At 28.9% G+C, this 22,232-nt stretch overlaps 1 protein-coding gene across 1 annotated transcript; it reads right to left on the bottom strand.

Annotated features, from left to right (window-relative positions):
• Positions 1-1,236: 1,236 nt before the first annotated feature.
• Positions 1,237-9,787, bottom strand: LOC111628753 (proline-rich protein 4-like). Its single transcript, XM_023372596.1, has 5 exons — positions 9,736-9,787; positions 9,027-9,638; positions 4,826-4,886; positions 1,874-2,418; positions 1,237-1,774 (listed from the first exon to the last, which is right to left on the bottom strand). The coding sequence occupies exons 2-5, from the start codon at positions 9,629-9,631 to the stop codon at positions 1,660-1,662; spliced, it is 1,326 nt and encodes a 441-aa protein (XP_023228364.1). The 5' UTR covers positions 9,632-9,638; positions 9,736-9,787; the 3' UTR covers positions 1,237-1,659.
• Between the last annotated feature and the right edge of the window lie 12,445 nt (positions 9,788-22,232).

The following is a 22,232-nucleotide window of genomic DNA, read 5'->3' as shown; positions in this document are numbered from 1 at the left end:
CGAGAAGAAAAGTTTTGGGGTCATTAACTCCAATTATAATTACTACAATGAATTGATACTACTATAGTATTAGTAAATAATTGTATATATAAACCACCTCTTTTATTATATATAAAGCTAAAAAATATCAATTAAAAATTGCCTATAATTCGTATATTTCCGCGTAACTAATTTAAAAAAAAAAAAGAGTTTATGCAACAGATGGGATTTTGTCACTTTTTATTTTCGTCACCTGACGAAAAGATCGTTCAGGTAAAAAGGTTATCTATCCCCCACCTGAATAATCTCAAAAATAAAAAAAAGGAAACAAAAAGATCTGTAGACAGGAAAATAACTGAGGTGGTATGAGTTTTGCATGAGTAACAACAATTAAAAATAATAATTGTCACGCTAATATGGATGACCAGACATACTGAACATCTTTGTTCGTTTTCGGATTCTTTATTTGAAGTTTATGACACCGCTAATTATACGTAACAAATACATTAAAATGGTGAGAAACGTCCACTCCTTTATTAATAAATAATAATAATAAAATATCTATAAATAGCATTGAAAAACTTCAATTTAAAAAGGAAAAAAAAAAACAAAATTCGCATTCGTTACGAGATTTATTGCAAATTATAAGTCGTAAATTTTTATAAAATACGTTTCGTCATATTTTAATTAGTCAACGGGTTTTGTAATAAATAAAATTTAATATTTGAAAATTGTTTTAAAACGTGCTCAACAGATGGCGCGATTGTTTTATAAACAGACTTTTTTTAATTTTTGCGCATTGAAACGTAAATTATTGTTTTTTATAAGCCTTAATTAATTTATTAATTTTTAAAAATTATTTTAATATAAATTTTGTGTTTTTGATATATTTAATTTGAGTGTAATTCGAGTTATTTAAATTAAATTTTAAAAAAATTGTATGTATTATAATTAGCGATATTTTTTTTTAATTTAAATTTTATAAATGATAATTGATAAAATATAGAAAAATCATCAGACAGATTCTAAAGTGGAACACTTTGAACTGGGATATCTGACGATGCGGAAGTAAAAAAAGAACGATTGAACTGTATACAAGGCTAGGTATTCGTGTGAACTGACGACCTAGTCTATAACTGGTATGACAAGAGGATCCCCGAAAATATGTCCTCTTTACTTATCCGTCCATTTGATGAATAATTTTGACATTGGAAAATTTTCTTTACTAATTAAAAATCAACAACTGCTTTTCAGGGGCTTTTATTGCTTGTATCCACATGTACACATTTATAAAATTACATCTCCAGTTTTATGAAAAGAGCTTTGTACATTCAGCAGGTTTTAGAAAATAAAAATACAATAAGAAGTCTGCCCACATACCTGGTAGCTATGATACAACATTGCCACTCAATCTACCCCATTTTTTTTAAAACACTGTTAGATATCAGTGGCATATATGTAAGCGTGGTAGTCGGGAGGAAATACAATTATGTACATACTTCGTTGTGGTAGAAGAGGCGGCTACTCGTCCATCCATTAAAATGTCTATTAAAACATTAAAAAATATACTTTTTTTGTTTTATACGCGTTGCTCTTGTTATGGAATTCAGATTCCGCCGCTCCTCCTCCAGTTCCATTAAAACCATATTCGAATCTATGTTGTACAGTACGTGTGACATTTTACCACCATCCGTGTCCACCTCCGTGTCCGAATCCTCCACCTCCGTGTCCGAATCCTCCACCGCCGTATCCTCCACCTCCGTGTCCACCGAAATGATGTTTCTTAATGTAAACTCTATGGGAAAATTTACCGAATTTTTAGTACTTTTTAGTTACGAAAAAAAAGCGATATTTTACGATTAAAAAATGAAAGTATAAATAATACAGTACTTACGGAACTGGTACTTCCACTGGTTTCTTTACAATAACGTGTTTGTAGATTGGGACCTTAACTGGGACGTGGATGGGTTTGGGCACTTTGATAATCTTGTGAATTGGCACTGGCACGTATTTCGGTACCTTGACCGTGTATGGTACCGGCACGTGTTTGGGTACTGGATAAGGCTTGTAGATAGGTACTGGCTCGTGTTTGAAAACGGGTACTGGTATTCCAACTGGTACTGGCTTGGGTACAGCGATGATCTTGGGTATCGGTATTGCTTTAGGTACATTGATGATCTTCGGGATGGTCTTGTACACTGGAACCTTCACTGGTACCGGTATGTGATGTGGTACATGCACGGGTTTCGGAACTGGTACATACTTTGGTATAGGAATAGGCTTTGGTATGGGAACTTTATGGAAGATCGGTACTTCTTTGTGAATGACGTGAACGATGGGTTTATGATGAATGTAACCGCATCGGATTTCCGTCACGAGAATAACTCCTAATATGAATGCTAAGAGTTGCATCTTTTTTTTTCGTTGGAAAAAAAAATTTCAAAAAGTGAAGAGCGAGCAATTCAGATCTGAAAGTAATAAGATTTAAGTTAAAAAAAATTCTCGGGTACTTCCTGGATGACGTTATAATCCAATACGATGGCCGCAGATGAATATCTACTTACCGCTCAGATTTAAAACACAGTCGCTCTTGTAGCCCGCTAAACAGGGCTGTGTGTGTTCAATACAAAAGCCAAAGCACAAGTGTGAGTCTAACGTTGGAAGTGCAGCTTAAATAGCCCGTCAACCACAGTGACCTACATGGTATACCAGATCGACGTACAAGTACATATTGTCTAGTCCCTCCCCCAAGATATCGGCTCGGGGATTGGAGATGAAGAGCGATGTGACGTGATAAGTCCGAGGAAGAAGTGGTAGGAAAAAAGAGGCGGTGTATTTCTGCCATTCTGTCTACTCAACGTTGGCTTAGTCAGGTTAAAGTCCCCTTTCAGGATACGTTAGGAGGCGGTACTTGGTAGACCTAGGGAAGAATAGCCCGAGGATCGAGCCTCGGGAGTTCATTGTCAGTCGTTGACCCATTTGGATATGTCCTATATTAAGCATTCGCCTCGGGCCGTCTGCCATGTCTAGTTCGTTCAAACAACACTAGATGGCGTGTACATCCTAGGAAACCGCATACAGCTTTTCGTAATATAAAAATGGCTCAGCTATTTTTATGATATTTTTATGAAATTTATGATTTTTCATAAAAATTTTCGTGAAAATAGACGCATTATTAACACAGAATGCAATTCTTTCTCGTTTAAAAAATTGCAGTTTTTATTCCTTCTTATTGCCGTCTTTTCGCCAAAAAATCCCTTTAATTACTTTTTTATAACGACAAGTAAGTACATTGCTCGTCACCAAGAAAAAGTACAATTACTTTTCGTGAAAAATGCTTACATCGACTTTATTTTTCATAAAAGTCAACCACATTCAATAGATCGTAACATTTATTCAGCACGAATAATCATTTCTCCTCACCAAAAAAAAAAAAAAAAAAAATATTTCCGAACTAAAATTGCCTTTAAAATATTTTAAATTCATTAAAATAATATAAAATAAAATTATTTAATATATTTCACAAAAATGGCGCAGTACACAAGAGCATGGAAGTGATGAAAATAGCATCAGTGGTTCACTTTCGAAATGGAAAAAAACCATGGCATTTTCCTCTCCATTAACCGATAACAAATCAGAAAACCCCGTAAACTTCTTATCTTGAATAAAATTTGTAATATTTAACAAGAAAAAAAAGTGAAAATAATTAAATGTCAAAAAATTTATAAAAAGAAAAGTTGTTATTGTATCACAGCCATTAGTAAGAAATATATTTTAAAAAATGGTTTATCTTTGTTATAAATCTGTTCTGGTTTCACTACAAAAATCTGCCAATAACCTCATATTGGAGTGAATGGCAAAAAGCTCAACAATAATAAGTACAAGGTGATAATAAGACCTTGCAGCTGTGTTTATTTAATATCACCTATTACTGTTTTCATATACGTGCATAATTGATATAGATAAAATGAGAGCGTGTATCTAGTTTATAGGAGCAATATTTACAAAGTGGATCCGGGGGGAACAAATCTTAAACAGGCATTTTTAAATTTATACAATGATATAAACAGCGTGTAAAAACTTTATCTCTTTAATAATTAAGTTTAATTTAACTTAAAGGGGGTCGCACCGTTTTCTTCCCCCAGATACGTCACCATTATTGGATTTGTTTTTGGATGGAAGGATTTGTTGGTGGAGGGAAGGGCCCTCCACCAAATAATTAGGACTTTCACATATTTATGTGGCTTAGGGCCTCACATTTTTATGTGGGGCCTTAACCTGCAGCTTTGCAAAGAAGCTGTTAAAATTTCATTTGCACAGCTTCTTTACAAAGCTGTACAAATGAAATTTTAACAAGTTAGTTAGCATTATACAATTTTATTTCTTTAAAATAGAAAGCATTAGACTATGTACTCCAATGGGATAATGTAACTGAAGCATCTTGTTAAACAATCAACGCTTTAAAAATTAAATTAGTTTATGGATACAACAATCCGTTTTAATTCTGTTCGTATGTAAGTTTAAACCAGGAAAGTCATACTGGAAAAATTGACGTCTTATCGTGTTTATAACATGAACTATTCGTCCAAAAATTAAAAAAAAAATAAGTGAATGCATAGATAAGAACTTTATAAATACACACATAAATCTTGCGCGTACATACAGAAAAAAAAATTTGTATATAAATATAAAATAAATGATTTAATATCGATACGGTGAATGAACATATAGTTAAATTTGTGTATGTGTTGTAAGAATCGAAGTATGGGTCAATCGCCTTTAATAATTGAGGAAATTATAATCTTCTGGTGCTGAAATCACAAAATTGAAAGTACCATAGGCCTACTCTTAAAAGGAAATGGGGCATACCAACTCCATCTTCACCTAAAGTCGAGTGTTGCGACGAACTACAGCAATTGAAAGCAATGTTTCGGAATATTAAATAGATTTTCTATTGTCGACACACGTTGCTTAACTCGAGCAATTACATTTTCGATGGATGAGATGATCTTTTAGTAGGTAATTCGAATTTTACTAGCTGATTTACTAGGCTGGCCACTCTAGGTGGTTCCGGGAAGTCCCTGCTGGAGCATATAATAAATAACTACAAAGAAAAATCGGTGATAAATAGAATAGAATTAAAAAATATATAAAAAGAAAAACAGCAGCAGCTATCAGGAAAGAGAGAGTTTTCTACTCAAGTCGTGCCTTGTTTTTAGTTTGGCATGTCAGTACAACTGTACATACAAGTAAATTTCCTAAGATTTCGGTCAATAACCTTCAGGTGCTGATTACGTTTTCGGGCACTATACTTGTTCCAGTTTACTCTATTTAAATAGGCTTATTGTAGAAAGTTTTTAAAGAAGTGTGCCGATGCTTCATTTACATATAAGAAGAAAGCATTTATGTGCATTACATCCGAATGGGAAAATTCTCACATGCCAACGTTTCCTTCTATTCTTTATTAAGTAATTGAGGATTGGATTCGTGTAAAGATTACAAATCCCTACTTACGTGATACTAAAAATGACATTGAAATTTATAAATCCGGTATACCCGTGCATAACTCATATCACATCATTAATGTTTTTCGTTGGTTACTCTTGCAAAACTTAACATCCTATTTCCTCGTCTATAACAAAAGTTTTATATAAATCAATGTTTTTGAGGGAAAGTGAATTAAAGAAAATAATCGAACAATTAAAGAAAAGAAAAGTTTATTCTGTTTTTTTAATATGAAAGAATAAAAAAGCAGGTGAATGCACTTAGAAAAAATTATTTGGCAAATGTTGTGGAAAGACCTCGTAATGTATTACGATTTTCGAAAAGTAGAAATAAAATTTTATTTATATTGCATATATTCCGTCAATCATTCACGCTCAGGATGATTTCTGGGTGATGTGAGAGCTAAAACTTTCTAGGTCTTGTCTCGTCTACCGGAACTTCGAATTCTTCTCTTTACTATTCAGAAATTACTCTCACTTTGGCTACGCCCGAAAAAATACAGGACGCTTGTTATGTTATACACATATGAATTTTTTGTAATTTTTTATTAAAAAAAATTTAACTCTTTATTTACAAGGACAAACATTTTTTCCCATTTTATTTTTGAAATTTTTGCCACTAAAAATAGATACAAAACCATTATTCCCACTGCGCTGGGCTTCTGTCATTTACACTTTCTTATGAAATTAACGCTTTAAATATTATTTTTTTTAAATATATAGGGCCTATATAAAAAAATATAAGGAAAAAATAATTTACTTCCTATATTTAATAATCTGAGTAAAAATCTTGAAATTTTTCTAGAATTTTTATATTAAAACACTAAAAATAAACATATGACTGCTCTGTGTATGAGTATTTTATCATTTTCAATGAGTTCCTTTGTAATTTAATGTTTTTAAAAATTCCAAAAAATACATATTTATAATAGAGTAAATTATTTAGATACAAAACACTTCGGTGTATTTTATACATGCAAAAATCCGTCAGTATGTCTAACCTGTTTTTTTTTAAATCAATTATTTTCTTTACTCTTCTGAAACTGCCATACAATATTTCAGGTAGTAATGGCATTAAAATAGAATATCGAACTACTTATTTTTAATTAATTGATCAATTATATGAAACTTTCATGAGTCATGAATTAAGTTTGTTTATTAAAAAAAAATCAATTGATAAATTTCTATAAAATTTAACAACGTGATGATTATTCAATATTGAATAAATGTTAAAAATTGCTCATAATTTGTTTAAATGTTGCAATTTAAAATCGTTCCTGCTTTTAAAACACTAATAAATAAGCATATTTTGACGTATTTTATTAATATTTTTGTAACTTTAAAAAAAATACTAATTTTTAAAGAGAATTTTTGCTTATTTATAAATAAACTAATTTTTTAATCAAAATTCTTGATTTTAAAACGTTTCGTGCTTTAAAAATATATCGTCTATCAAATTTAAGTGAATTGTAATTTTACACTGTTTTAAAATTAATTTGAGGTTTTAAAATAGTTCCTAATTAAAATAGTATAATGAAAGATTTTTACAGAAAATTCCTTTATAATTTAGCTTTAAATAGCAAAAAGAAAATAATTTATATCTTTATGTAAAGAATATATAATATTCTATTTCTTTCATAGTCCCCTTTGTCTTACCTTGGAAGTATGAGGAAGTCCCTTTGTCTTTGTTCCCCTCCCCTTTTAGCATTCATACTCATTCTCTCCCTCCCTTCCTCGATACTCTTTCTCTCCCCCTCTTAAAATACTCTCTCCATACTCTTCTACTATGGTAGATCTGAAATCTGCGATAGTGAAACAGTGCTAGCGGAGCAATAATAAGAGTTAATACAAACTAGTATAATTTCTGATTAAAATGTTACGTCTTGTTGCACTTGTTTACTTCACCCAACCCAAAACTTATTAAATTTATTGTTATAATCTTAATTTTATTACAATAATTAGATTCTGAGATATAACAGACTTATCTCCAAATTCATCTTTTTAAAGGCACGAATGGCCGAGTGGATAAAACTAGTGAACGTTGGTAGTCGGTCGTGGGGCACCACGCCAACAGAAAATTTCACATGACCCACGGTCATGTGAAATTTTCCAGATTTTCTTCAAGTGTCTAAAACCTAAATATAGACCAGTTTTTCATAGAAAGTCCTTCCAGAAGGCCAAGTGTTTCGTTGCCATATTCCATTTTTTAAGGAGACGTGAGTTCGAGTTCAAAATTAGTCAGGGGGCCTTAACTCTTAAAGGCAGTCTTATACATATATAAATTGTTATAACGTTATATAAATATATATATGTTATAATGTTATATAAATTGATTTTATATAAATTGATATATAGCACATGACAATAGACTTAAATATTCAAGGGGTATAAAAAGTTTTAATGTCTTGTTAATTTTTTTCCACACAAAATGAGAGAGGAGATAGATAATTAATTTGTGAAATTAATTCTTAAACTAAATGAAATTCTAACAGAGTATTGTTCCCTTTGTAACTTCATGAATTACTTTAATTAACAAGAAACGAAATCAATTAAAAATTGTAACGTTTTCTCTTCTCATTAATGAAACTCATAATACAATTTTTAAATAAGAAAAGGAAACTAAAATAAAATGCATTGGTGTAAAATATCATTTTTCTAAATTACAATGAGCTATGTGAAAATTATATACAATTTAAATTAACGGTATGTTATGAACATGTAATGAATTTTCTACATTGATTTGTATCAAGTTTACACGAACGGTACACAGGTTAGTGTTTCTATGTCAATGATTCCTATTTTCTCATTAGTTCCTTTCCTTGTACGTACAAAATGTATGGATAAATGAACTCTTCATGCAGATGAATCGCGTGTAATCTTTATACATTTGTTATTTAAAATATATCTTTTTATCTCTCGAAAAGGGAAAAACTTATTGATCTAGTTTATGAGATGTCTGATCCAGATAATGTGTTTTAATTATAGATATTTATAAACCGTATTTTTAGTTAAACACGCTTCGTTTTTAAGCATAAAAATTGAGTCAGTTAAAATATTGAATGATTTATTTTCTTTTTTGGCAGTTATTGTACAAAAGCAGAATTATTTACATGTTTATAAGAGTAAAAATCAAACACCACTCGACATACAATAGCCAAAAAAAAAAAAAAAGATTATAGGGTATCACACAGCAAACTGGGGCACAGCTTCTCGAAGGAGAACCAGTACCAATAATACATTAAACCCGTGTGGTGCACTGTCACGCACTAGGTATATACCCCTAGTGTGACAGTCCTGCGTTATATATAAAAAATATATACATCGATCAATCCAATGGGTACATCCAGGTTGCATTAATCGTCCCAGACGGTGAAAAAATTGGTAAATTGAATCAGGTCTAATCTAGGTCTTGTTTACCAATGCCATTTCTTGTGTTCCAGGCTGAAATTAGAAACGAGAAATGAAATAATTAAGATTTAAAAAAATATATATAGAGCACGTTTTAAATTCATCAACCTTTAGAAAACATTAAAAAGTACTTACTAGATAGGAACGGGTTTCTTGATGATGACTGGTTTCTCTTTTATCACTTCGTGTACAACGTGGATTGGTTTTGGGATGTGTACTGGATAATGTTTATGGATGGGGACAATGTATGGTTTTGGAATGGAAACTGGTACGTGTACTGGATATGGTTTAGGTACTGCTACCGGTTTTGGCACGGGGATGACCACGGGTTTTGGTACCTTGACGATCTTGTGAATTGGATAAGGCTTGGGTACTGGAACTGATTTGTGGATGGGAATTACTTTGGGGACGGGTATCACCTTGTGTACTGGCTTGATGATGTGGACGACGTGAGGTACTGGATAAGGTTTAGGTATAGGAATCTTTTTGATTACTGGATACGGTTTGTGTACGATATATGGTTTGGGGATCGGCACGTGGTGAGGTATAGTAATGACTTTGGGATGCTCCTTTACAATATATTTAACGTGGTGGTGATGTCCGTGTCCACCCCCGAAACCTCCAAATCCGTGTCCACCTCCAAATCCGTGTCCTCCTCCTCCCCCGTAACCACCTAAGATATGCCCACTCAGAACCGAATCAAGTAGGAATGTTAATAAGAGGATGCATATCGCCTTCATGACGATCCTAAAAATAAAAAAATAAAAAAATGAATTATTTACATACACATCGATAATGGATACTTTTCCCTTGAAGTCCTTAAATTGTATTTTCGTATACATACCTATACTTATTTTACTCTTATAAATTTGTATTGAATAAGTCACTTCGTCGAGCTGCGGGAAAGAAGTGCCATGGAATGCTCAATGCCTGACTTTTATATGCGATCTCCGCCAATAAGAACGATTGTCCTACTTGAAGAAAACGTTAAGTTGTACAGAAATGGGTCGCTGAACTGTTATACCAAGGAGAGTATTACCTATCCCTGCCATGTTTTTTTACTAATATAGATTTCACTTTTCCGCCCTTTGTACGTTTTTTTAGACGGCCTTTCAAGGCTATTTATTCTGTTCCCAACTTTAAATTTTTGGAATAAAACGCCCTATCCTTAAGAAAATTTTCCTAATTTTTTAAATATTTTAAAAATATCTTTTAATAAACATCAAAATATATTTTTCTAATTTTTATATTAATTAAACCATAAAATTATTCATTAAAATAATTATAAATAAACGTTAAACTGATACAGTATTTAATTAAGGATTTTTCTCTATTAATAGTTAGTAACAATGTCTATTAATAACCTTTAATGCTGTTACATTAAATTTTTTAATCGTATAATTCTTTAATTTAAAAAATTGTAATAAAAATATCCTTTATTTTCCTATTATATTCGTGATTTCCTTTAACATTATCACATATTTAAATTGAATATCATTGCCTATTTAAGAGTCAGTACACGTCAAAGATGACGTAACGTTTATGTTACGTCTGTTACATATTTTTTTCTCCAAAAATATTATAGGAATTTTTTCCAACGGAACTTTATTGGTGTCAATATCACGAAGGTCGTTATATTATGTAGATATATTTTAAATTTAATATATTTATTGCCTGAATACAATTTAATAGAAATCGAATTAAATTACAATTTACTAAAAGGAATTTCTTAATTTTTAACTTAGAAAATAAAGTTGCGTTGTGGTTGAAGAAAACAATGAGTTATTTTAAAATAATTTAATGTAAAATGATGAAGATCTTTAATACATTCTTGAGCCGCTTCAAGTGTTTTAAAAGTCTAAGTTATAGAATGATAATTCCACATTTTTACGTGATTTAAACCATGCATGAATCTTTCTTCCATGTTTCCTTAGACGTATTGGGAAAAGGTTCGACCTACATCAACAAAATATACCTATCGATTCTATCAATGAAGTAGAATTTACTCATATTGTGAGCAAACTGGATCCCTCCTTTGCGTTTTTTTTCTATTCTATAAAATTTACAGGTCATCGCTCTCTTGCTTCAAAATTAGTTTTCTGATTACAATGACGTGGAGGTTTATGAATTATAATTATCGGTGTTACTAACTTTATATATTATCACAACGATCAAAAACAATCGCTCTGTACTATTAAAATTAAATATAACCTTCAGTAATGTACACGTATATATCTTACTTAACCATCTGTTATGCAGTGAAGACGAACTCGACGTTCTACTTTATGAGAATAAATAAAGTTACACAACCGAAAAATTATCATAAATAGTTTTAAATAAATAATATATTAAATAATTCTACTAAGTAAATTGTATATCTCGATTTTTCCCGATTAAGTTATTACAAAATATAATTTTTTAAGCAACCGATCCGAATGGAATTACTATTATTATCAATAGGAGGATAATTGTAATCGAAGAAAAGTAGCATTATTACAATTTTGGATTTAGGTTGGGATTCGAGAAAAACCAATTTTGTTCTAAATTTCTCCATTTTATCGCATTTATTACAAAGAATTCATTCAGAATGGAACGGAAACAAAAGACAATATGAATTATTAAGAACTAAATATTTTCTAACCGTGGAAAATTGTCTAAAATAGCACAAGTAGATAAAAAGCCAAATCAGTTTGAAAGTAGATACATCACCTATTATGAAACTTATATGCGATAGACAACAAAAATTTTTATTTATTACCTTCTAAAAATAAGCAATTTAGTTCATTCAGAAAAATCTTTAATTATCCTTTAAGAACTTGAAATATAACATATATATAAATAAATTATCCTCAATAGATACGCTAATTATATAATCTTCCTTATTTTATTAGAAGATAACCGCACGATACTTTATAAGTTTAAAGTGTTTATAATAAAATATTACTTGAAGATTGTCACGATGAAGAAGTTGAGGAAAAAAGAAAAGAAAAAATCCTTCGTGATGTTACATTTATTTTTCGTTAATGATGCGTCATGGTTAGTTAAAGATTCTTAGAAACCGAAGTTTGCAGGCAATTATTATAGGAATAAATAACATTAAATCTATTTGAATTTTGCCTTTGTGTAAGGGGATAACCCACCTTTTTTTTCTTAAACGGTGCAAAAATCATTATCAATAGGCAATAATTTTGCCTATTCATTCTTGCAAGTAGTGCAAGAGAAGATATATTTCTTCTTCTTTTCTCTAATGCCATCGATTTAATAATACAGATAGCAATTGAATAATGGTTGATACTTTTAATTTAGGAGTATTTCTAAGAATAATAATAAAAACGTGACTTTTCTCTTAGCGAATCAATTCTTTTCCTTTATAATCAGCAACATTGATATAGCTCTTTCACGTTGGAAAGAATGTTGGAAATATAATTCCATAACCTTGCTCGAATTCAGGGACAACTCTGTACAATATTTAGCCTATTTTAAATTTTAATTGTACAAATTAAATTATGTAATACGAAGTGGCGTGCTATCGAAGTTCGTTTCTTGTAAAATGAATTTACTTAATTTGCGATTTTACTTGATTTTTTTACAGTTATTNTAAGCACATACTTTATAATAAGTAACGCCTAAATTTATGTTTTAAAAATATTTTCGAGTCGTGTAGAGAATTGATCCAAGGCTACTCGGCTTAAACAATCTAAATTTAGCATTGGCGACATAAAATATTGGACAATTTTTTTCTTTAATTTGCGAATACTTTCGGTTATTTTTCCTCTTAAATTGCATGCAAAGAAAATACGAGAAAATATCTATACTTCTTTCTCTTCGATAATATAAATATAACACGTTGAAATTGCCTAAAGCTAGACATTCTTCCTTGTAAATGGGTGTAATACCTTCCACAATTCATTTCCCTATTAGAAAAATTAACTGTTGAAATAGTAACTTTATATAAAGAACTCTAAAATTAGTTTTTATTAAAGTTAATTTAAATTTCGTCCTAAATATTTTAACTTTTAGTTTTAAAGAAAATAAATAATTTAATCAGTTATAAAAATTAAAATTAAAAAAATATCATTTACAATTTTATAAAAATTCAAAACTGTCATTTTCACAACTTAAAGAAAAATTTAGTTTAAAAAACTTGACATTTTAAAAAACTCAAAATTGTAAATTTTTTTATTTTTTGTATTTTTAAAAAAATTCAATGAAATTAACAATTTTCCAAGAAAAGAAATTAACGACTTTTAAATAGTTTTTAAACTTTGAAACGAATTCCTTCAACAAAACGAAAGAAAATGAGAAATATTTAAAGAAATTTTGTAACAAAGTAAAATGTGATGATAAAATAATTTTACTGAACTCTGAATCTTCCACAAATATCCTTTAACAATGATTCCATTTGTAATTAATTGGAATAGCATCTTATGCTCTTGTAAAGGGTCACGATTTTTATTTTCGTGATACGTTTCACTTAATAGTTTATTAAATAATTGGAAAAAAATTGAAAATTGCTCTTTAACTTAACCTAGTTTTTGCACGAAGCATAAATAACGAGGAGATTCTACATGCTTTCGCATCAGTAAAGTAAATAAACCATTTAACTATGCTCAATTAACATATTGCGCAAAATATTAAATGAAAATTAGTGCATCGATTATCCGATTAAATTGCTTTCAGTTTAAAAATTAGTTAATGATGTTAGCACGTAAGAAAAATCATTGGACTGAACTGGAATACAAAAAAGAAACGTGAAAGAATGTCACTTCTTCTCAATGCTATTCTTATCTTCGAAACTGTAGAATTCTTTCTCGTTTTGCATTTAAATTGATTTTAATCGAAAATTTTAAATGCTTTTTTCAAATTCTGTACAGTTTTAAGTATTTGGATTAATCGGTTATTTACTGGCAAAATTTTTTATTTATTCTTAAAAATTGAATTTTGTGAGTGTAGACCGAATAGATTAGTGTGTTTTGGGAGATCTGAACTCAAATTTAATGCGGATTCTTATAACCTGTCGTGGATAATTTATGTCCAGATGTCTTTCTACAAACTTCAAAAGACAGATCTCAATATATGGCAAACTTCTTCTTTGGTCTTTGTTTATTTGCTTATTAGAAAAGGACTAAAGATGAAGTTTGACATAATTAAAATTGTTCTTAAGGTTTGCCTCAAGTTTGAGGTTTGCTTGTTAGCAGATCTTTGGCTATTCGTCCCTTTGCTACTTAGCAAAAAGCCTAATTTATTGCAAGTCATATATTTTGTATAGAGGAGTAAATTAGATGTGTATGTGTAAAGTCTGGAATACAAAATAAATGGTGGTCCCTTTTGGACAGACTTGTCTTCGATGATTAAGTAAATTAGATAATTCTTCATCCCTCAACTGGGCATCCATCAGTGGCCGAATGAATAAAATCGCTGAATATTGGCGCCTGACAACTACTTTATGGAGTTTTCTGAATTTTATTCGCGTGTCTAACACCTAAAATTCCACGGCAGATCGCCCATGTATTGAATTAACTTATTCCATCAAACCAGGCCAAACACTTAACTGGGCTAAAGATGGATCTCATAATTTTGATCATTATTTGCAAATTTAATCAGCAGTGGACCTAATTCGCTAATAATGATCGAAATTGGGACCTGCTAAACAGATAAGGTGCGATTACGTAACACCAGAAAATCTAAATCTAATCTGTTCCTATAACAGTATCACTGAATCATCTGCTATTGGTTACTACTTGATGGCACTTCCAATACTAACTAGTGTATTAAAAATAACAGTATCGTTTGTTGACTAATAATTAACTGTAGAGCTACATGTTATAATAGCACTCGAAGCATTTTCATGCTAATTCAGCTAGCAGCATGCAACAATCGCATATTATATTGCAAGCATAAAAACACTTTTTCTGCACTTACTGCACACAGTTACAGTAATAAATCTATAGAATATTTTCGTGCAAGTGGATCAGGATTGTTAATAGTATTTCAACACATGATATAACTGTAATAAATATGAACAATTTCGTGATTTAGCAATTGAAATGGTTAATTATTACTATTATAACAGCATGCTAATTTTATAATAGTGTAGGATGAGAGGTTACTTCCATAAACTATTCGAAATCCTCACGTCATGTTACTGTAGTAGCATAGATCGTGTTACGCCTTCTAACATTATAAAAAAATCAGTAACATAAGAGAGAGGTGTATTATTTCTAGAGTTAAATAGCTTATCTATGTATTTTCTTAGAAGATTTATATAAAATTTGAAGTAATTAATAAGTTATAAAGTATATATTACACGAGTAAATACTTGTTTCTAGTTAGCAGAGGGTGTTAATTTCAATTATATTCAAGAAATACAAGAAAATTTCATTTTTAAAATTCTTTCTATTGTCTTATAAAATTTGCTTTAAGTATTAACAAATAATGGAAGAAATTTAATACAAATATTTGTAATTTGTAGAAAAATTTGATGCCGAAATTATTGAAAAAAAAGAAAAAAAAATTATTTTTAAAATGTTTATAAGGAAATACTTTATTGTTTATTATAAGCAATAAAGGATAAAGGTTTAAATATTTTAAAAATGTATTTTATTGATGTTATATATATAAAAAAGATTTATCTATTTTATTATCTGAATAGCTGCTACGAGAATTCTGTACTCATTAAAAACACATCAAGTAGTGTGACGTATACAAATAAATAGGAAGAATAAATATCTGTGTTTATGGTAAAAATATTTTAAATATGTTTGTCCAATAATCAAAATAAAAATAACATATTATTTTAAATTTTAATGTTCTTTTTATCTTTATAACCATTTATCAATAAATGTATAGGATGGCCCAAAAATCAGTTAACCGTGTCGTGTTCTCCGTTCATTTCTGAATAAAGTTTTTAAGTAATAAAGTATTCGAATAAGAGCAATTTAAGCACTACTTGGTTTACTGACTTTTGGACTGCACTGTATACATAAGTATACACGCAATTATTTAAAGAATTAAACGTGAAATTGTGTATTATGGAAAAATATAAGAAAATGTTAAAAATATATTTCTAAATTTTAATTTTATAATTTTTTACGAGCTTTTTATTGATATTAAGATTGTTAGCATTTATATATATATTTTTATAAATGAAACTTAATTTCTCCGCGAGAAAGATGCGTACAGCTACGTTCAACATCCTAAAGATCTAATTATATATCTTTAAGATGTTGCACGTTGATGAAATTTATGGATTTATTTTAAATGAGGAAAGTTATTTTTTTATTAAAATCCTACACATAATTTTATGATAAGCACATACTTTATAATAAGTAACGCCTAAATTTATGTTTTAAAAATATTTTCGAGTCGTGTAGAGAATTGATCCAAGGCTACTCGGCTTAAACAATCTAAATTTAGCATTGGCGACATAAAATATTGGACAATTTTTTTCTTTAATTTGCGAATACTTTCGGTTATTTTTCCTCTTAAATTGCATGCAAAGAAAATACGAGAAAATATCTATACTTCTTTCTCTTCGATAATATAAATATAACACGTTGAAATTGCCTAAAGCTAGACATTCTTCCTTGTAAATGGGTGTAATACCTTCCACAATTCATTTCCCTATTAGAAAAATTAACTGTTGAAATAGTAACTTTATATAAAGAACTCTAAAATTAGTTTTTATTAAAGTTAATTTAAAAAAAATAAATAAAATATTGAAGTGACGTGCATTGTTTTTAATACATAGCAATTAGCGCACAAAGGGGTGCAATTTTAGAACATTTCTAACCATTTTAACGATTTATAAACTTAAAAAATAACATAATTAAGACTCGAACTTTTAGACAAAAGCCTCTTCTAAACACTGTTCTAATTTTTTTTTATTATTTTATTTCTAAGGAAAACAGACCTTACAATTATCGTTGGAAAGCAACTTAACTAACGAACCTTATCAAAGGATCCATTGAGCACACCTGAATGACCTTATTGAGGAGTGAGCTGTACACCTTACAGAATTCTCCATTGTACAGTAGATAAAGAAAAGAATAAATATAAAACCTAATTTGGCATATCTTCCAGTTGTGAGGCTCCTTATTTTCAACTTAGTTATAGGGTCATTAATGTAGTCTAGGATAGTTAAATGGAGTTTTTATATTATAAATATTATTAAAATTAAATAAAATAGTGTTTATATAATTTCCCTGAAGCGTTTCTAAGTGTTCTTCACTCAGATTTGCTTGGGAAGAACTCAATTCATTACAATCATTCGTGTTGATTTGATTGCATTCAACTAATTAAATTGTTGGAATGCTCATTTTATTTATTGTGAATTTTTTTCCTATTCGTGTAAGCTGTGAGATCGTAAAAATTGTTATTAAAAGATGTTAACAATCATCCAATGGAGAATGAATCAGAGTTTATTATTGAGGAAAGAAACACTTGACGTATCTGGAATATATGTGAAAAGTGGGACTTTATAATTATCCACATGAAAAGACAAAGTTCAGATCAATTGGTAATTTGACTTTAAATAATGAAGAAGATAGCTCATCTCAGAAGTCATCTAAGAATGTTAGTAGTAATGAATCAGTAATGAGTCCTAATATAAAAGGTAAATTTTCTTATATATGTAATAACTTTACTTAATGAGATTGATTACAATGTTTTTATTAATAGAAAAAGAAGTTGTAAATAATTCTGATGAAAAACTGTTGCGAAAGGAGGTATGAGAATTTATAATTATATATACACACATATATGCACACACACACAAATGATAAACTACTGGATTTCTTAGCCAGGCTGTTTTTATTTTAATTTGAAATTAATTTAGCAATGAATTTAATACTATGAAAGAGAGAAAGTTGTTAGCTTANAAAAATTAAAAACCTTTTATTTATGTAAATTAATATTCTGAACAATTTTATAAAGTTTATAAACTAAAACTTTAATTATTTATTTAATTTCTTAAATAAATTTCTGTAAATCTTTAGAATTTCTTGAATAAATTTATAAAATTGTAAATATTATTCCAATGTTTTTATTAATATTTAAGTTAAAATGGAAGAATGAATGAGTTTTATTGTAATATATTTTAATGAATAATAAAGAGATTTTTCCTTAAAATTATTCTTAAAATAATATAAAACATTTTAAAAATCATAAATTTAAAAATCGATTAAAATCTATTAATAAATTATTTTTCTGAAAGAAATTTTAACATAAATTATAATAAACAAAATATAAAAAAATTCATGCGTGAAAGTTGTTAAACTTTTAACATATTTCCAATTTAGAATTTTAAATTTATTTCCCTATTTTAATGAAATTTCTTATTCTGTATCGGTCAGAGAAGTAAGCCTATAGTTTATTACAGTCGAACTTCCAATAACGGCCACCTCCCAGCAATGGCTATCTGTAAACTGCGGCCATTTTTTTCAGAATGTTTCTCTTTAAAATGCATAAAATATTAACCTCCCAACAATATCCATTTTTTAACGTTCCCATCAGTGCCCGTTGTTCGGAGGTTCAGAGGTTTGAGGTGATAAAATAAGCATAAAATTTAAAAAATTAATTTAATCTAAATTAAACTTAGATTTTTATTAAATTAAATAACCAAAAAAAGGTCTAAAAACGCGGTTTATAAGTTCATAAATTATCACATTTTAAAGTCTTTGAACTTGTTTATAAAAGTAAAATTTAAAATAAAATAAAATGCATGCTTAAGCTTTTTAATTCGATAAAAATTTCCTCTTTAAATCTTAAAAAACAAGGCATAAAAACCAGCAAAACAAAACAATATCCGGACAAAAATCTAATTTTATCCAATCGCTTATTCTGTTAGATTAACATCTACTAACCTATACTTAGCTTATTATATTCAATGATATATAAAATATTCTTTAAAAATTACTAGAGCAAACGAAACGATAGAAAAAACATTAAAAAAATAATAATAAATAGTAATAAAATAAGTAAGGAGGTTGCTCCTTTCTCCTTCTCTCCACGTCTCCCTCCCTATTTCACACGCGCCACGAACTTATAAAAATCCTTATAAAATTCTAAGAATAATATTTAAAAAAAAATTATAATCTTTTAATCAATTAACGATATAAATCTCGCACGTCAGATAAATTTTTAATTTATTTTTAAACAGTTTTTACGCTTAAATGGCTCGAAAAATCGAAGTTGAGATGAAGGATTTCGGCATTTCTCCATTAATCAAAATCACAAAAAAATAATAATAGAAAAATTAACGTTTCTAGTTTTAAAAATCTAAACTTAGAACGTTCATAATATAAAAATCTACAGGATAATATATAAATATATTGTTAATATAGCTGTAAATTAAATTTTAAAAAAAATAATAATAAAGGATCAGTAACATTCCTTTCTAAATTAACTAAGGTATATTTATATAAGGTAATAAAGATAAGAGGGGTTTTTGGGGGGGAATTGGGGTGATTATGCGTAGTTAAATTGAATTTTTAATTATAGAAAAGTGTTAAATGTGACAATAAATCAATTAGTAATCTATCTATAAAGTAAATTCCTTTAATAAAATCCCCCATCTCTAAAACAGGAACTAGGAAATTATATAGAGGAAAAATTCGTATGTTACGAAAGTTTGGAACAATACGAGTAAAATTCAACCAGAGGAAATCATTTCGAGTTCACTGGCTCGACAAAAAACATTTTGGTATTTTATTGTGTAATTTTTTTTCTTCTTTCTCTCCCTCTTATCCCTTCTTACACACAGACACACATACAGACGCTTCGTATTGCACAATGTGATTTACTGTTTATCAAGATTGTGTGGGGCCCGCATAGAGATTTTTTACGAGACCTCTTTAACCATGTTTTTTAACAAATTAAATACATAAACTGTTCCTTTATTAATAAATAGAAGTGTTAAGTGTTTTATTTTCTGTTAAGTAAAATAATGTTTTTGTGGGGTAGGAACCACTATGGGTATCTAGAGTTAGGGAAAAATCGAGTAGGGATTTTTCCTTAAGCCTATGATTTACTATTTCCTAGTAGCAATGTGATTTACTTTTTATCAGGATTGTCGAGGGCTTGTTTGGGGCTTTTAGAGGATTCTTTTACCAATTTTTTTTTTCAAATTAAATAAAATGTTCCTTTATTAATGAATAGAAATATTAAAGTTTTAATTTTCTTCTAAGTTTAAAAAAATGGAGTTTTTGTAGGGAGTGTAGGCTTAGAGAAGAATCCCTGCCTTAGAGAAAAATCCTCATTTCTCGACGACCCCGGTGTTTACTCGAACAGAATTTTTACAGTAACACTATCGATAGATAGAGAATCGAGTTACTTTTACCTCACTTTTTCCTATTATTTATTTAAAAAATTAAATTTTTTCCCTGTTTATAATTTAAAATATAATAATTTAATTCTGTTATCATCCTATAATTAGCTTCTTATCGTGATGAATTCGTTCATTATCCTGTAAATAAAATTTTTTAAACGTAATTTTTTTAATTTTTATACTCTAAAATACATTATCTCTATATGCATTTTTAATGCCCATTATCTTTATTTCATCATTTAACATTAAACTTACATTACCCATTTTTTTTTACATTTAAATGTACATTTACCTAAGTTTAATTTGAATATAAAAAATATATTTAAATTTCGATTATTTCTCACGGTAAATATCTAAATTCTGTTACGACTCATCCGCGAAATTTGCCCTTTACTGTATATTTAAATGGAACAACACAACGCTTTTACCTCACAGGCTGACATCTAGCGCTTGTTTATCGAAGTTCTCTGGCCTTGTTTTACGTTTTATGAATAGTTTATTAGTTTATTTTTAAATGTAGTCTATATGCAAATTATTATTCGTAACATGAGTGAATAAATTTAATAAATTTATATCAAATTCGGTTACGATAAATTCGTCACTCCAATTTTACGCTCTGGTGATAATCGAGCGTTGATTTTTATGTATTTAAATGCAGAAAATTCATTTAAATTAATTGAAATTATCGTTTTTTACATAAAATACGCTTTAAATATTTATAAATCCACTCAATTTTCTTAATAATAATTTAATTTTTGCCTGTTTTTGACGGAAAAGTGTTATCTCATTGCTAGACTCTTACGGCGATTTTACGTGTTTAAATCCAGAAAATGTCTTTAAATTTATTAAAATAACCTTTTTTTTACATAAAATAAACTCTAATTATATATAATTCTACACAGTTTTCTCAATAATACTTTTAATTTTTACGTGTAATTGACAGTAAAAGCGTTATCACACTGCCGATTCCTAATGGCGGTTTATGTATTTACACTCATAAAATTCATTCAAATTAATTAAAACAGTCCATTTTTATATAATATATACTTTATTTATATATAAATCAACTCAATTTTTTTAATAATAATTTAATTTTCGCGCGTTTTTCATAGTAAAAGTACCATCATCACATTACTAGATTCTGATGACGATTGCACACAGAAAAAGCGTTTAGGTAATTAAAATTCCGTTGAACCTGTTCAAAACAGTTGAATCGAAGAAGAAGAAAACACAAAAATATAAACCAATTAATCAACATCAATATGCAAAATAGTTGTAATTTTCCATTTTTAACCGCGACTAAACCAATTTAGTAAATATTAAATCACGATTTTCTAATTTAATTCGTCTATCAAATAGCCTATTTGTTCCTTTGTTTCTTTGTTCTAAATTTAAGTTTTAGGGCAGATTTCCTCCATGGGGGCCCCTCCGATTCCCTTTTTTTATAGCATACTTTCATGCCTTTTTTTTCCTAGCTCAACAGGTTCATCGTATGTTAAATTCAACATTTATAGGCTCCAATTTTTCCTGGGATCCTTAACAAGGTGTGAAATTGGATTGTGTTTCTCACAAGGAACTAAGCATTTAATATGTATAAATATATATATATATATATCAGGTCAAATAAAGTACTACATAAATATACATCATTTCTTTAACCATGTTCCCGTTGCTTGTATCTAAATGGTTTAACCTTCTAACGTTTCCTCATCTTTGTATAGACCTTAAAAATCTGTTCTCCCAAGTGTAGATCTCTAGGTTACATGAGGAAACTTGAACTTTGAAAGTTCTGCTTTTTTTCTTTTTCTCTTCCTAGTAAGGATCTTAAAGTTAGGAAGTTGGGTCTTAATAACATTATCCTGGATATAAATTACACTCGAAGCAACCAAGTGTGGAAAAATAAAATAAAATTTACACTTTCTAAAGGCTTTCAGGTGTCTAAACATTCAAATGTTTAGCTTAAAAACTTGTTTATTACGTACATTTTAAATAAAATAAATTAAATAAATAAAACA

The sequence above is a fragment of the Centruroides sculpturatus genome, unplaced genomic scaffold, assembly GCF_000671375.1.
Source record: "Centruroides sculpturatus isolate CEXI.00-Female unplaced genomic scaffold, Cexi_2.0 scaffold634, whole genome shotgun sequence".
Classification (NCBI taxonomy): domain Eukaryota; kingdom Metazoa; phylum Arthropoda; class Arachnida; order Scorpiones; family Buthidae; genus Centruroides; species Centruroides sculpturatus.
Note: the sequence above shows the minus strand (reverse complement) of the source record. Positions and strands in the feature narration are given on the sequence as shown.